We start from the raw sequence: 14,645 nt of genomic DNA, 5'->3' as shown, positions 1-14,645 counted from the left end.
ATGGACAGAGAGAGGGAGAGATAGAGACAGACAGACGGCAGGGCGAAGAGGCCACGATGGAAAAGGCTGAGACAGCGGCTGGTGGCGACAGAAAGGCGGGCGCGCCAATTGGATGGGCGATGGAGGTTTTGTTGGGCGAGTCGGGGCGTGGAAGGGTTGGATACGTGGTCGTGGCCAAACGGGCGTGGAAAAAAAGAAATAAAAGGCGTGTCGGGATTGGCCGAGCTGAGGACGCTGAGCTGGCGATGCAGGGCTGGCAAGGCTGCGAGAAATTGAAATGGGAAACGAAGAAGCGCGCGAGCAGAGGGAGAGAGAGAGCGAGCGAGCGATGGGAAGAAAAGAGAAGCGAGAATCTGGGCCGGCGGGAAGGGCACGACGAGAAAAAAACAGCGATGGCAACAGAGGAGAAATAGAACAAGGAAAGAACGAACCGCGCTTTGTGTCACGAACGTCTAGGCTAAAAAAGAAATAAAAAAGCACAATTAAAGCTGCTCGGATGACGCCTCAATTGGCCACTGACCCTATCGCAGCCGGCGTCTCCTCTACAAACACAAACGGGCCACGGGCGAATCTCGTCTACGTATGGCGCCCCTTTTCGTTGCTGCTTCCGGCAGGCCACGATCCAGAAATGGCGAAGCTCGGAGTCCCCAGTCCGCCACCCACTTGACGTTGCTTTTTACTTGCGGCTTTCGCATCGCCAGCGCCAACTGGTGCGTGGTGCTAGCTTCTGCTGCTGGTGGAGATGGAGAGAGCCGCACTAGCTGGCCAGCCATGGGTCACCCAAACCCTAAGCAGTTGGCGTATCTCCATGTCGTCATCTGTCATCTGTCGTCTGGGGGAGGGGGCTCGTCTTGTTAACTGATCTTCTTGTTCTTCTCGTCCGGACTTCCTCTTGCTTCCCCTGCAGTTTACTCTTCCATTCGTTGTATTCTGGAGCTATTCCATCCTCTGCCTGCATCTGTATCTGTATGCACCACGCACCATCCGCATACAAGAACACGGGTTTCATCCCTTTTGGCACAACCCAAACATTGAATTTTTGAGAGTCATAACCCCCAGGTGACCCTAAGACAAAGCGCAACCCTGCCCGATTGTGGCGCACACTGTTGAATGTTTGTGGCGTAAGCTCAACACCGTCGTCATCCCATCATCCATGTGAAGGAGAAAAAAAGCAAGATTAGGTCGCATAACTCACGATAGTGCCCGAGCCCTCGCACCACCTTCCACCGCACAGAATTACGATCATGTCTTCGCGGTATTCTTCAGCAAAGCCCACGGCAAAAGGCGACGTGTATGCGCGGACCCACCACGGCGAGAGCAGCACTGGCGACAAAAGCACAAGAGCCGTCCGCTTTGACGTGCGGAATCCGTCTGCTCTAGCACCCGGCGCCGGCGACGACGACGACGACGCCTTTCTGGATGCCGACGTCATCCGCGGCTCAGCAGCCACAAAGCGTGGCGCTGTAAACGTTGACGGCTACGACAGCGACTCAGACAATGAGACTTTCAACGCGAAAGCGCAACGGCGCAAGACTGGCGACGTCGACATCAACGAGCGTTTTGACAACTATACGGCTGGCGATGACGGCCGGGCTTCTGCGGGGAGCGCCAAGAAGCGCAAGACGGGCGGCGGCGGCGACGACGAAGACGACGACGACTTTGACATGTTTGGTGGCGGCGACGAGGATGGCGGCGACGACGGCGACGATACACAAGGCAAGGAGAATGCTGACTTTCACGCTGATGGAAAGAAGAAGAAGGAAGTACGCTTTGTAGATGCCTCTGATCTTGTGCAGGGCGAAGAAGACAATAGCCGTGGCGGCGGCCACATCCACCTGAACGACGAGAGCAGCGACGAGGACGAGGACGAAAAGGCCCTGGCAGCCGCCGAAGAAGACCTCGACCCGGAGATTGGCGCTGGCGGCTCCAAGCGGAATGCACCCAAGCTCGAGGCCTTTAACCTCAAGCAGGAGCAAGAAGAGGGTCGCTTTGACGAGGCAGGAAACTACGTGCGCCAAGCCGCCGAGACTGGCGCCGAGCACGACAAGTGGCTTGACGGCCTGAGCAAGAAGGAGATGAAGAAGGCTGCTGAAGCTCACCGTAATCGTGAAGCCGAAGCCGCCCGCCTGCGTCGCCAAGAAGACGAGTTGTTGACTGAAGAGCTGTTGGCCACGTTGATCCGCAACTTGGAGCGCACCGAGACGCCGCTCGAGGCGCTGGCGCGGCTCGGCAAGAACACTGGCAAGGTCAAGGCGAAAGCCAAGAAGATGCCCGCCTGGAAACTGAAAAAGATGCGCCAAAAAGACGGCGCAGATGCAGACGCCGCGGTAGATGCCGACACCTCAACCGCCGCTGCTCTGGACGCCGACGCCATCCGCGCAAAGGCCGCAATTGACGCCATAACCAACGCCGCAGACAAGCTGCTGTCGCGCGACCACGAGGAGATCTACGACGAGGAGCGCGAGCTGCTTGTGCGCCAGTGGCAGCGCGAGACGGGCCGCGAGTGGGTCGATGAGCCGACGGCCACGGCTGTGAGCAGCGGGGAAGACGCACAAGACGGCACCGTCGCCGACGCCGACGGCAGCGCGCAGCGCATGTGGCAGTTTCGCTGGACCGATGGCCGCGACGGCGATGCAGTGCAAGGCCCGTTTGACGGTCCCACGATGAAGGCGTGGCAGGATGCAGGCTACTTTGGCGAGGGCGTCGAGTTCAAGCTGGTGGACGGCGCGGGCGGGTGGACGCGGGTCAGCGACTTTGCCTGAGTGAGGCGGAGCAGGCTAGAATGGGCAAACAACTAGACACTGAGTGCACTTGCTCGTACTACAACAACATTGGATTTAGGGAGCTTCACAGCAAAAGGCGGTCGATTATTAGCTGTCGCAGTCTTCTTTTTGACGAAATGCATCATGTGCATGTGTAGTTAACTATGTATTATTTAGTACTTTTCCCGCCTGGGACCGTCCGAAACGCCGTCCAACATTACAAAAACCCGCATGTAACAAAGAAAGAGCAGAAGATTTAAAAAAGAGAACCACCGCAGGGTGCACAAGCAAACGGGATATCCGCCGCTCAGCTCAGATCCATGGTCTCGCCGTGTCCGTTCGTCACGGTAAAGTCAACGGCGCCATTGTCGCCAATGAGGCGCTTCTCCGACTCGGCCACAAACTTGGCGCTGCGCACAGGGTCGTAGAACAGCTGGAAGCTGCGCTTGACATCCTCGACATCGACGGCCTTGGCGCGGCGCTTGGTGGCCACCAACTGCGACGTGGTGATGAGGTTGCTGGCGTAGCGCAGGCCGGCTTCCTGGCCAATCTTGGTCAGCAGAGCCAGGGCGTCGGGCGAGATCTCAACCTCTTCTTCGGTGGCTCGGATGGCCAGGATTTCCTTGATTTCGTCGCCGTTGTACGTGTGCGTGTGGATGATGACGACGCGATCGAGGAAGTCGAGAGGCAGGCCGTGCGGGCTGCGGTAGTCGGTGCCGCGGATGCGCGAGTTGCCGCGGTTGCTGGCCATGATGACCACAGGGGCCAGGTCGTCCTCAAGCGCGCGGTTAATGTATGAGAAGCACTCAATGTCGAGCATGTGGACCTCGTCGATGAACAGCACACCAGGCACAATCTCGGCCTTGCCCTCTTCCTTCCATTCGCCCACCTTGGTGTTGATCTGGTCGCGGATCTCGCTACGGATCTCGCCCGTGTCACCCGAGAAGAGCGACAGGAAGCCCTGGGTGCGCGAGTTGATGCAGTCAATGTCGTGGAGACTGACAGTGTGGATAACCTCCTTGCGCCGTTGCAGCTCGCCGTCGGGCGTCTGGAGGAACTTGGTGTCGGCACCCATGGCATCGTAGTCGCGCGACCGGGCAAACGAGCGGCCTAGCTTGGTGATCTTGCCCGAGGACTTGTCGATAGAAATGATGTCACCGGCGACCACGCGCTCCTTGGTCATGGCGTCAATCATCTTGGTGCCCATGTCATAGACTGCCTCCATGTCCGTCGTCTTGATGGTGAGCTTGCCCTGCTTCGCAGTGCCGGTAACTGAGCGGTCGATCTGGATCTCGACGACCTCGCCCTCCATGATTTCATTCTCCTCCTTGATGCGCACGCCAATGGATTTGCGGAAGGCCTGGGTCAGCGCCTCCGTCTTGGACATTTCCAGCGAGAAGATTTCCGACGCGGCGAGCGAAGTAAAGGGGACGTCGACGCCGAGCGACTGGGCCAGACCCATGGCAATGGCGGTTTTTCCGGTGCTGTCGACGATGAGTAGCGTTAGTAATCTGCAGCCAAAGATGGAGGAGCCTGGTGACTGGCGTGCGCCATCTCACGGAGACGCAAGAGACCCGGCAGTCTCAGCCCGGCCCATATACAAGTTGAGCGTACCTGGGAGGCCCGGCAATTAGACACGCGCGACCGGCAATCTTGCCCTCCTGGATCATCTTCAGCACGACGGCAGCGGCCTTGCGGGCCTTTTCCTGGCCAACAAGACCCTGCGACTGCTTCTTGGGTTCGAGCGTGGCCGCATCGACACCGAGGCCGCGAATGTGGGAGTGGGCGGCAATGAGGTTCAGACCGCGGAGGTCCTTGGTCTCGCCGACAGTGACAACGGGCTAGAACAGAGGAAAGTATCATGTTAGTACTAAGAGACTCCAAGCTCAATGAGAAGGAGGGCGGTCGCAGACATACAGCCGACATGATGAAGTTGGACGAGTGAGAGAGTAAGTAGACAAGAGTCGAGAACGGGCACTAGAGACGAGCCAAACAATAGAAAAGGCGCAAAGACGTTGGAGATGTGTGAAAAAGAACGAGGGTCAGTCAGCCTTGCCAGAAAATCGCCAGTTTGGCCATGGTCCAGGCCGGCTAGCGCGAGGCTGTAGAAGCTGGACAAGTCAAGATTCTCGACGCGCATAGTGTGGCGTCTATCGCTGGAATGTGGCGCTGTAAATCAAGTGTGGCTGCAGCTAGTGAGTGCCCCACTCAAACTGGAGCTGGAGGCAGAGTGGTAAACGTCATAAGCTCCAGGGAACGAGCCAGAAGAAGCTTCAGACTTTGATTTGCAGTGATAAAAAGTCTCGGAAGATACAACTGCCGCGGAGCATTCTTCTTACATTTACATACAATATTCTCGACTACTGATCATTGATTTTATACTAAGATGGTACGTCACTGCTAGAGCTTCCCTCCCTCTCCCTCTCTCTATTTAACCGCCCTGCTGACTTTGTCTGCTAGTATGGTGGTTCCTACGCCTCCCGGCCGGCTGCGCGGCGCTTCGACGAATACTACCGCTGCTACCCGATGGTCATGGCACCGGGCCCCGAGCGCCCTTCCTTGAATTACGGCTCCAAGATCTTCCTGCCCCCGTCTGCGTTGGACAAGGTCTCTCGGCTGCACGTCCAGTGGCCTCTGCAGATGGAGATTGTCAACGGCCAAAAGGGCAGCCATACCCACGCCGGCGTGCTCGAGTTTGTCGCTGAAGAGGGCCGCGCGTACATTCCCCAGTGGATGATGACGACTCTGGGTCTGGATGTGGGCGACATGGTGCAGATCAAGACGACATCGCTGTCGCTGGCCCGTCTCGTCAAGCTCGAGCCCCAGAGCGTCAACTTTCTGGACATTAGCGATCCGCGAGCCGTGCTGGAAAAGGCCTTTCGCAACTTTGCTACACTGACACAGGGCGACGTCTTTAACTTTGAGTACAACGATGACGAGTACTACATGAAGGTGCTCGAGGTCAAGCCTACCTCGGACAAGATGGGCGTCAGCATGATTGAGACCGACGTCGAAGTTGACTTTGCCCCGCCCGTTGGCTACGTCGAGCCCGAGTACAAGCCAGCTGCAGCAGGCGCTTCAGCAGCCGTCGCCGCCGCCGCCGGCGTTGTCAGAGGCGGCATAGTGCACGAGCACGGAAGCATGGCTAAGGACATTGGCTACGATGCCATTGCGCCCTCGGCCCCGGCCCAGGTCGGCTCGACGTTCCAGGGCGAAGGCCACCGGCTTGCCATCAAGAAGAACGCGGCAGTAGCTGGTGGCGCGGCCACCGCGACGCCAGCGTCGACGCCAACCGCCGTGCCTGGCACCACGGGGCCGATGAACGGTGCTAAGCCCCTGCGTCTGGCACCGAATAAGCTGTTTTTCGGGTACGAAATCAAACCTGTCCGCACCCTGGAAGACAAGGCTCGCGAGGCGGCGGATTCTAACAAGCCCAAGTTTGAGGGCCAGGGGCAGTCACTGCGACCCAAGAAAAAGTGAGATCCCAAGCTCCTTGGGTCTTTTATCAGATGGCCTGGGAATCAATGACTCTGCTATCATATCATGCGCCCATGTCTTGTATTTTTTCTTCTTCAAGTGGATGTCTTTAATGCTTGGGCACCGCAGCGTTTCTGGGTATCGTCATTTCTTATAGGGATCACTATGTGTCTCTGGCGTTCGGGCAGGGGTTATTCTTTTCAATACAGCCAACGGCAACTAATCTTTTGAGGATTTCTTTTCCGTGAATCTAAAACTTACTCATTCTTGGGCATGGTAAAGCAAAAGAAAGGGGACATGACTTCGTAGTTCTGTACTAGCTCAACATTAAAAGCACGAAAAAAAAGAAAAGAAAAACAGCACGCTACTAAATCAGTTGGTGTTCTCAAGAAAAGGTAGATCTTGAATGGCAGTCGAGCCATAGTCAATGTTACAGCTCAAATCTGCAGGTAGAGAATAGTTAGTACACAGCCTAAAAGGATGGAGCCGCAAAGCTCTAGAGAACAAAAGAAATGTAAACTCACGTGGTCTCGTACCCCTCCACGCCGGTCCCCGGCGCCGACGCCTCCTGGAGGGCCAGCACTGCCGCAGCCGCCGCATCGTCATCTGATAGGCTGGCATGCTGTGTAGGATCCTGATCGCCGACGTCAACTCCAACGCCCATGCCGACGCCTACATCGACGCCCGAGACAACATCCACCACGTTGTTTTGGAGGTGGGTTGCTATTAGATCCTCTGTTGAAGTTACGCCATTCAGCCCTGGCGTGTCATCTGGAGCGCCGACGCCGACGTCGACACCAACATTGACATCAACGTCTACATCGATGCGCTGTCGTTTGGTCGGGGGGCCGTCGTCAGTGCCATCGTCGACTAGAGCTTGCTGGGGGCCAGCAGGGTCTATGGGCACGGCATCGAGATGTGGATGAGTCTGGGTCTGTGGGTGGCCTTCTTGGCCTGGATTGGCTACTGGTGTGTCATGGCCAATGGCAGCTGCATCGCTTTCTAGATGCTGGTGATGGGCGTTGGAGATAGTTTGTAGTGATGGAGAGTCGTCTACCGACACGCCTACGGCTACAGCCAAGGCAGGGTCGGTTGGTGGACTGGGCGCAAGACTAACAGAAACGTCTAGCGCGTCAATGTCGGTATCATTAGATGTCGCTCCAATGCCGTTTGCAACGGCGTCTGTCGCGGCAGAGCCGACATCAACAGGCAGAGATCCTGTCATACTGACGAGACTGGGATCATGCATCTGATAGTGCTGAAATAGAGATTGTTGCTGTTGCTGCTGTTGCTGCTGCTGTTGTACATGGGCAAGCATGGCAGCATGTTGCTGGGCGTGGTGGATGTGTGCCATGGACTGGGGCAAAGACTGGGATAAAGAGCGAGGCGTCATCAGTGACTGGTTGATCATGATCGGCTGCTGTTGCTGCTGGGCCTGTTCCTCGGGCGGCTGCAACTGGGCCTGTTGCATCTGATCTGCAGATGAGTCTTGTGCAGCTAGCGGCTGCTGCGGGTCGACCGAAGCCGGCTTCTGGGACTTGCGCCGCCCAGGGCCCGGACGACGCATGATAGGGTCATGATGAGGGTCCCGGGAGCCCGCATCAGGGGGCTTGACGACGGTCTCTTTCCGGGCAGACTTTCGACGCATGCCCTGGAAATGTTGTCTGTGGCCGAGGTTAGCTACGGTTCGGGATGCCGGGCAGATGGACGACTACTTACCGGCAGCCTTCATTGGTGAAGCCATGGCCCTGGCCACGCATCAGCGCCCCAATCTGCGACCATTCGGCGCCGCTCACCACGCCCACACTCTTGACCATCAAAATAGCAAGAAACAGGTCGCGATCAGCGCGGTCGCTCCAGGTCTTGTTCATGGCAGAGGCGACAGGGAGAGACATTAATAGAGCCAGTCTGATGTTGATATAGTCAACTGGCCGTGATTAGCTGGTGCACCAATAAATAGATGGCGGCCTGCTTTGCGCTCTCAGACGTCAGAATGTGTTTCCAAATCGGGCACTCGATCTGTGCAAGTTAAGCGACGATGGAGCCGCTTCGTGATGGATACAGTGTGGGATGCGGCGGGTTGGTGGGCTGCTGATATGGACGATATCACGATGGAACTCGGTTTTGGTGTAAAACACCAGCAGAAGAAGGCAGAATTTGGTAGCGCGTAATAAGGAGTTTAACATGTGGGGCGATGGAGACTTGATTGCGATGCAGGGATAAAAGTGGGACACAAAAAGGGTTAGCAACCCTAGGCTTGTGAACTGTTGGACTTTCCTATTCTGGCTAAATAAAAATGGGGCTCGGATTTGACCTTGGATTTGACTAACACGATCCCATCTCACCAAGCGTTGCGGCGCCGTCCTAACAAAGTTGCACAGTGTCTGATCAGATTCAGTTTGCGTCGCCCAAAAATGCCTGTACAAGAGCCCGATTTCTCGAAGCCCACAGTGCAATGTTGACGTAGTTGCACAGAAAGATCAGATGACAACCACGAGGCTCCCTCTCTTCCTGTGTCCACCCCTTTGGGCAGTTGCCATTGTTTATTTCAACGCCCTGCCACCCCTATGGCCAAGACACACGCCCAAACATCAGAGGCAAGCACGCGCTGGTTTTCCTTCTTGCTTCTTTCTACTTATCGTGCAACCGAGCTCTCCAGGTATAAAGTAACTGCTGCTTTTGATTCCTCTGGCCTGGCTTGCCAAACATGGAAGATCCACTCCTGGCAAATAGGGCAGCTACCTCTTTTGTCAGCTACTTCTCTATAACATGGCATTCTTACGTCATTGCCAATGACCACTTGTGATAAGCTTTTACATACTTGTGCTGGCGTTTTTTATAGATTTCGAGCAGTAATGTGCAGTTTCTTCTGATGTCTTTCTCCATCTTGGAGTGCTATTGCTCTGAAATTGCACCATATGGGCTTCTTGTTCTTGCCGCTAAGGTCTTTGTTGGGGGGCCTGCTGCTAGAAGTGGGCCAAGGCGGTCTGCTGTTGTGTCTGCTTCTCATGATATTGGATGAAGTTGAGTTGAGAGGCCCGCGGAAAGGGTACAAAAGCCACCGTAGTATGCACTAGCAAAGGGACAGAATGAGTGCGTTTCCTCTCTTACTTGAGAGCCGTAGATATCGTCGTTATGAGACTAAGGTAATACAAAGCCCTTTACACATACAACCGACTGTACAAATCATAGACCGGTCTGTGTCTCATGCGCAATACCGACGTTTGTGTTGTGCTTCATTTACTATGCAGCCTTCACTATTTCAGTCGTGGGGTGAGTTCCCGCACGCTTCCCATTCAGAGCTGGCCTCGATGGCACATCTTGCGACCGCAAGCGATGGCAACGAAAGCTGCAATGCTGGACATAGCCGCGAACTAGGTGACCTCCCAGAGGTAAGTTTATTTCATTCTAACCTTGCCTCGATCTTGTCCGTTCTTGGCGAGTTTCGGCCATGAACCTGTCTTGCCTTGGGCGGTGTTGGCTTTAGATTAAGCAATCAAGTCTCTGTCTGGCGGCTACTTATGCCTAGACAAACCCGGGACTCACTCCCCCGCCCTGGGGATAATTACCTTCGTAGCACACGAAACATGCACTAAGAATATTCTTTTTCAGTTGCCATCTCAGCATGGTCAGCGAGGCGGCCATATTACATGCTGGGAGGAAAAGGGAAGCCGTGAAGAAGAGTTTTTGCTTGCAGTGATTGGCGGCACTGAAGGAAGCGTGAGACTTCATCTCCGCTCAGAAACACAGACTATTTCGCTAATGCTTTGCTAGATAAACTGGAATGTTGCTGCATTTTTCTTTGGCAACACCAAAGGTGCAACGTAAGCCTGCTCCCCCTCTCTGCCAAGCCCCGACAGATAACACGCTTCTAACTTCACTGGGGGGCTGCAGCCAAAAACGCTTTGAAAGATTCCTTCAGGCCCGTGGTCTGATGGTGTCGGACTTTTGGGTCATGCGGGACGAAGCAAACCGTGCCGTCGACCTGCTCAAGAACGTCTACGGAGTGCCAGAGCCCGGCACTATTGCCAGCCGCGAGCTACTTCACGAGGCGTCAAAAGCACCGCCGCCGCAGTCCGTGCCCCGAGATGTTGGTGGTATCGTCTTTGGCCGGGGCCAGTACCACAATCCACGCAAGACCACAGGCTCTCAGAGCTCCATGCCGACTTCGGCGCCTACTCGCTCTGTAGCTCCTGCACCCAGACAGAGATATGCCAGAAATCTTCAGCAGGCGCAGAAACCGTCCGGTAGCCGGCATATGGCACAACAGCGCCGTCAGCTCCAGCTGATGCAGCAAGTCCAGCTACAGGAGTCAACTGCGCTGGTACACCAGGCGCTGTTTTCTCCTCCATCGTGGCCGGAGATCAAACTGATGTCTGACGAAGAGCTTACAGCAGCTCTCGAGGAGCCCTTGACAACTCACACCTCTGCTGTACTTGATGCCATTCATTCGACCATGTTGCCTGCAGTTCCGCCTACGCCACCAGTCCCTGTAACATTCCACCCAGGTTTACAGTGCCCATACGCCAATCAAGGTCGCCTAAGTCTTGGCCCTGTGATGAACCTAGACCCATTTGCAATGCAAACTACAATGCTGGGGGGAAAGCGCACACTTGAAATATTTAGAGATGGGGATGGAGCCGGGCCCTTGGTCAAGAAGTATCGTACGTCTGGATTGGCACAGGACCCAGGCTTCATTCTGCTACCTAGTAATTCAGCACTTGTATCTGATCAGCAAGATGTTCGCGCTATCACGGAGCTTCCTTGTGATGCTTCAGAAGAGGCTTTACTGGCTCTGGATACACTTGGCTCTCCCTCAGCGTCTCTGGATGCTATAGCTGTAGAACCAATTAGACAGCAGCTAGAAAAAGATTCTACAGCACCCGCAAGCCAAATCACTGCGCCTGGCATGAATAAGCAAAAGGGCCTAGCTTCAAACGACCAGACCATTTATCAAGATACAAACACAAATCCTGAGGAAGACGCCGAGGTCGTTCTTCTTGTCAAAGCTCTCCTGGAGAACGAAAAGCTGGATGTCGACGATAACTGGATGGAGTATTTGGTAGACTTTTAGAGGGACTTGAATGACTATGGAAAGGATCAACGCTGTGGATCATGAAGCAAAGTTCTAAGAGTTGATGGAAGCATTAAAAAAAAAACACCAGCACGCAATTTTTAACTGGTGTCACTAGGGTTAAGAAAATGCTCTGAAGGATGGAATTACGAGTATCTTGTACGACACTAATTTTATGAATACTAGTTACTGATTGAATCAGGTATCAGAGTCTAAAACGAGAATGCCAAAATGAAACAGACATAGACTTACGTGTGCTGACGATATGTAGTTTCGAATTATGTATTAGCTACAATATGTAGAAATGTCATCTTGAGTTCGAGGTTTAGTAACACCTAACCCAATATGTAGTCAACCGTAGCCACGGGAATGTGTGTGCAGCAAGAATATCCATTGACTTTCCGCATGATGCATCTTGTCAAATTAAACTGCTCTTGGGCTAAGCTTGTTGATGGGAAAGTCAAAGAGCTTAGAGATGGCTCTGATCTTAATGGATTCAAACTCATTGGCAACTCACTAAGCAATATCAATCATTTGGATCATCTTCCAGTCTAAACCAACCACTATACAGGCGTTGTTGCTGGGGAGATAGTCCAATTCATGTGCTGTAGCCAGGCACAGTAAAGAGCTTTGGAAAATTTGGCTGCAGCCAATATAGAAACTCCAAGAACATGAAGGGCTCCCTTTCTACGCTTTCTTCATGGTGCTGAATATTTTCTGCTTCAAGCGTCAACCTTGACTTCATCATTGGGGGCTCACCGGATATTGCCTTCAAAAGACACCATTCCCCTTCTCTTCACGTCGACATCTTGAGTAATTAGTGAGATTCTCTTCCATCTTTCATGAAGCCGCTAGCTACTACTTCGCCTCAGAAAACAAAGCCATCCTTGAGTTCCAACCTGCCCCAGTCATCCCACACGAACCCACCAACCATCCCCGAGACTGGGAAGAGAAAACAGCAGACCGAGAGACACTCATTTTCCCACTTTCAATCTGATCAACTGCAAAGTTCACATAGTAAGCTTCTCTACCTCCGTGTTTGAGTGTGGCACGTGGGCGACAGCAAGCGGGCAACACAGGGGCTTGGAGCTTTCTTTGATCTTATGTTTTCCAGCGGACAACTACCTGATGTCCCACTCTTCTATTTACTGACTTTGCCTGATAGCACCCCTTCAAATTCTCCCTGCGCTGGCGTATGTACCGAAGCAGACTTCAGAGTTGTCCCGGCGACACTCCATTTCGTACTTGTCATCTTTGCCAATGTTTCGGCTCCCACATCCTTCTGACCAATCCGAACAGACACTTCCAGAGAATGGCCAGGATATATGCAAGTACAAGTTAGATGAAAACAAAGATGCCGCACCAGTCAATGTATCCGCCGACTTTGCTGTTCTATCTTCTCTTGCAAGTGTCAAAGCGGACTCTGGACTGCCAATATTGCCCAAGAGCAGCTCGAACGCTAACCGGACCTCGCCACGCCGCCGGCCAGGGCCTATTATCATCCCAGCTCAAGATCAAACTAGTTACATGAGTCCATCATGTGCTACCAAGCCTGGGGCCGCAGTATTGCCGGCTCCTTACCGAGAGCCTGTCATGAAGGCGGAAGCACGTGTACCGTCTCCGCGACATGTCAAAGAGATAATCTCAAGTGACTCGGGCAAAGCTAATGAGAGCAAGTCTTGTTCTTCTGGTATTTCTACCAGCGGCAGAAGAAAAGATTACCCGAAACTATCCAAGCCAGGGCTTCTTCCTAGAACCGCCGGTATCTCGAAGCCGTGCGAGTCACAGAGTACTGCGCCACCACCGGCTGTTCACTCATCTACTCGTACTGTCAGTTCTCCCGCTATTTGCAGCGCAGCGTCTGCACGTAAGCCGTCTCTCACAGCTCCTCAATGTCCAACAGCAAACACCTCCTCCCACACTCACGTCCATTCCTGCTGCATGTGCTCGGCAGCACATGAGGCCTCGTCGATTGCCCTGCGTTCGCGGGCCGAGATGTTGTTACTCGGGGGCATGGCCTACGATAGCTCCGAGATCCGACTGATGGCCTCGGAGATTCTCGCGTGTCGTAGCAGTGGTGAACTGCCCTTTAGCACAGCGCCGCTGACAGACCCAAAGGTCATTGTTGAAGACTGGGGCATTCTTCAGATGCTGCGTCTTGCGCGTGGAAACCCCAACAAGAAACCATCGCCAGACTATGAGCGGCTCCGAGCTGAGATCAAAAAGGTTTTCAATGAGCGCGATTCCGAACGCTCCGACGAAGCCGCTCAGAATGTAGCAAGGGAGCGAATCCGGTTTTTCTTGAAAGCAGCCGCCAAGGAAGGCTCGGAATTGCATGAGCTGCTCAGTAAACACAAGAATGCCCCCGAGAGCAGCAACACCGGGAAGCGGCCGGCGAGTGTGCATATTCCACAACAGAGTTGCATGGTAAATCACAAAGTTCCATGCCAGTTGGGTCAATCACCAATGGCTACACCAGCGCCCTTAACAGCTCACTTACCCGCTTCTGTATGGACGCCGCATCCAGCCATGATGCCATGTGGTGGTCATTCGAACCCGGGGCCAGTCTCGACTGAAGTGGTGGATGTTATCAGACACAGCGTGCAAGACGCAGTGAGCAAGGCGATGCAGCCAATCTACGAGACCAAAGAGTACATAGCCGGCGTTCTCACTGAAGTGTTGCAGCTTGCGCAGACACAGGCTCTAGCTATAGAGCAGATGGGCGCAATGCGCAGTAGCGCAGAGACGCTCGCGGAGTATACCGACTTAGTTCTCTTGCAGCTTCAACAAACGCTCGGCGACATACAGGCGGTGCAGCGCGAGGGCGTGGAGGGCCTGAGGCTCGAGCAGCTGCAGCTTCGCGACGAGATGGCAGGCGAGGCAGACGAAACGGTAGACCTGATTGCGACCAACGTGGAGGAGCGGCTTAACCAAGACTTGGAGGCTCGTTTGGCCCAGTTGCTCAACCAGCTAGAGGGGGAGGTCCGCCATGAGCAAGGCATGAGTCGGTTGTAGTGAGCGCCAATGTAATGAGCACTCCATAGCGTATAAATGCGAGCTCGTGAGACAGTTATGTGCATAGCTATGAAGAGTGTCTATAATGTTGTCTGCTGAACAAATCATCTTGGGCCAGTTGCAGCAGGCGGGCGTGCACTGTGGTTTAGCACTATCTCCTCATGTCCATGTATCACACATTCTAACATTCCGTGGCCCCATTCCGACGTCTTCCGCAGAGTTTCGACCACCAAGCTCGGGCTCATGGGCCCATGGGCTCACGGTAAGCAGCGGCCGGGCCTAATGGCCGCAGAGCAGATTGAGGGTATTTTGAGGGT

The 14,645-nt window shown here is 54.2% G+C and overlaps 6 protein-coding genes across 6 annotated transcripts; 4 read left to right on the top strand and 2 right to left on the bottom strand.

Moving 5' to 3' along the window:
• Positions 1-1,244: 1,244 nt before the first annotated feature.
• BROUX77_002297 (uncharacterized protein) lies at positions 1,245-2,762 on the top strand (the record flags this gene model as incomplete). Its single annotated transcript, XM_073746821.1, has 1 exon — positions 1,245-2,762. One exon carries the CDS (start codon positions 1,245-1,247, stop codon positions 2,760-2,762), a length of 1,518 nt encoding a protein of 505 aa, XP_073607379.1.
• Positions 2,763-3,069: 307 nt separating this feature from the next.
• Positions 3,070-4,688, bottom strand: BROUX77_002296 (uncharacterized protein; the record flags this gene model as incomplete). The annotated part of the gene is made up of 3 exons (XM_073746820.1): positions 3,070-4,246; positions 4,377-4,603; positions 4,680-4,688. 3 exons carry the CDS (start codon positions 4,686-4,688, stop codon positions 3,070-3,072), a joined length of 1,413 nt encoding a protein of 470 aa, XP_073607378.1.
• Positions 4,689-5,148: 460 nt separating this feature from the next.
• On the top strand, positions 5,149-6,242 carry BROUX77_002295 (uncharacterized protein; the record flags this gene model as incomplete). The annotated part of the gene is made up of 2 exons (XM_073746819.1): positions 5,149-5,151; positions 5,223-6,242. 2 exons carry the CDS (start codon positions 5,149-5,151, stop codon positions 6,240-6,242), a joined length of 1,023 nt encoding a protein of 340 aa, XP_073607377.1.
• A 427-nt stretch (positions 6,243-6,669) lies between these two features.
• BROUX77_002294 (uncharacterized protein) lies at positions 6,670-8,110 on the bottom strand (the record flags this gene model as incomplete). Its single annotated transcript, XM_073746818.1, has 3 exons — positions 6,670-6,682; positions 6,764-7,903; positions 7,959-8,110. 3 exons carry the CDS (start codon positions 8,108-8,110, stop codon positions 6,670-6,672), a joined length of 1,305 nt encoding a protein of 434 aa, XP_073607376.1.
• Positions 8,111-9,484: 1,374 nt separating this feature from the next.
• BROUX77_002293 (uncharacterized protein) lies at positions 9,485-11,313 on the top strand (the record flags this gene model as incomplete). The annotated part of the gene is made up of 4 exons (XM_073746817.1): positions 9,485-9,631; positions 9,852-9,959; positions 10,014-10,063; positions 10,134-11,313. 4 exons carry the CDS (start codon positions 9,485-9,487, stop codon positions 11,311-11,313), a joined length of 1,485 nt encoding a protein of 494 aa, XP_073607375.1.
• A 1,941-nt stretch (positions 11,314-13,254) lies between these two features.
• Positions 13,255-14,328, top strand: BROUX77_002292 (uncharacterized protein; the record flags this gene model as incomplete). The annotated part of the gene is made up of 1 exon (XM_073746816.1): positions 13,255-14,328. The coding sequence occupies one exon, from the start codon at positions 13,255-13,257 to the stop codon at positions 14,326-14,328; it is 1,074 nt and encodes a 357-aa protein (XP_073607374.1).
• Positions 14,329-14,645: the final 317 nt, after the last annotated feature.

The sequence above is a fragment of the Berkeleyomyces rouxiae genome (genome assembly GCF_048999995.1).
Source record: "Berkeleyomyces rouxiae strain 22BRR77 chromosome Unknown BrBRR77_ptg000002l, whole genome shotgun sequence".
Classification (NCBI taxonomy): Eukaryota; Fungi; Ascomycota; class Sordariomycetes; order Microascales; family Ceratocystidaceae; genus Berkeleyomyces; species Berkeleyomyces rouxiae.
The sequence above is the reverse complement of the archived record's forward strand: the minus strand, read 5'-3'. Positions and strand labels throughout refer to the sequence as shown.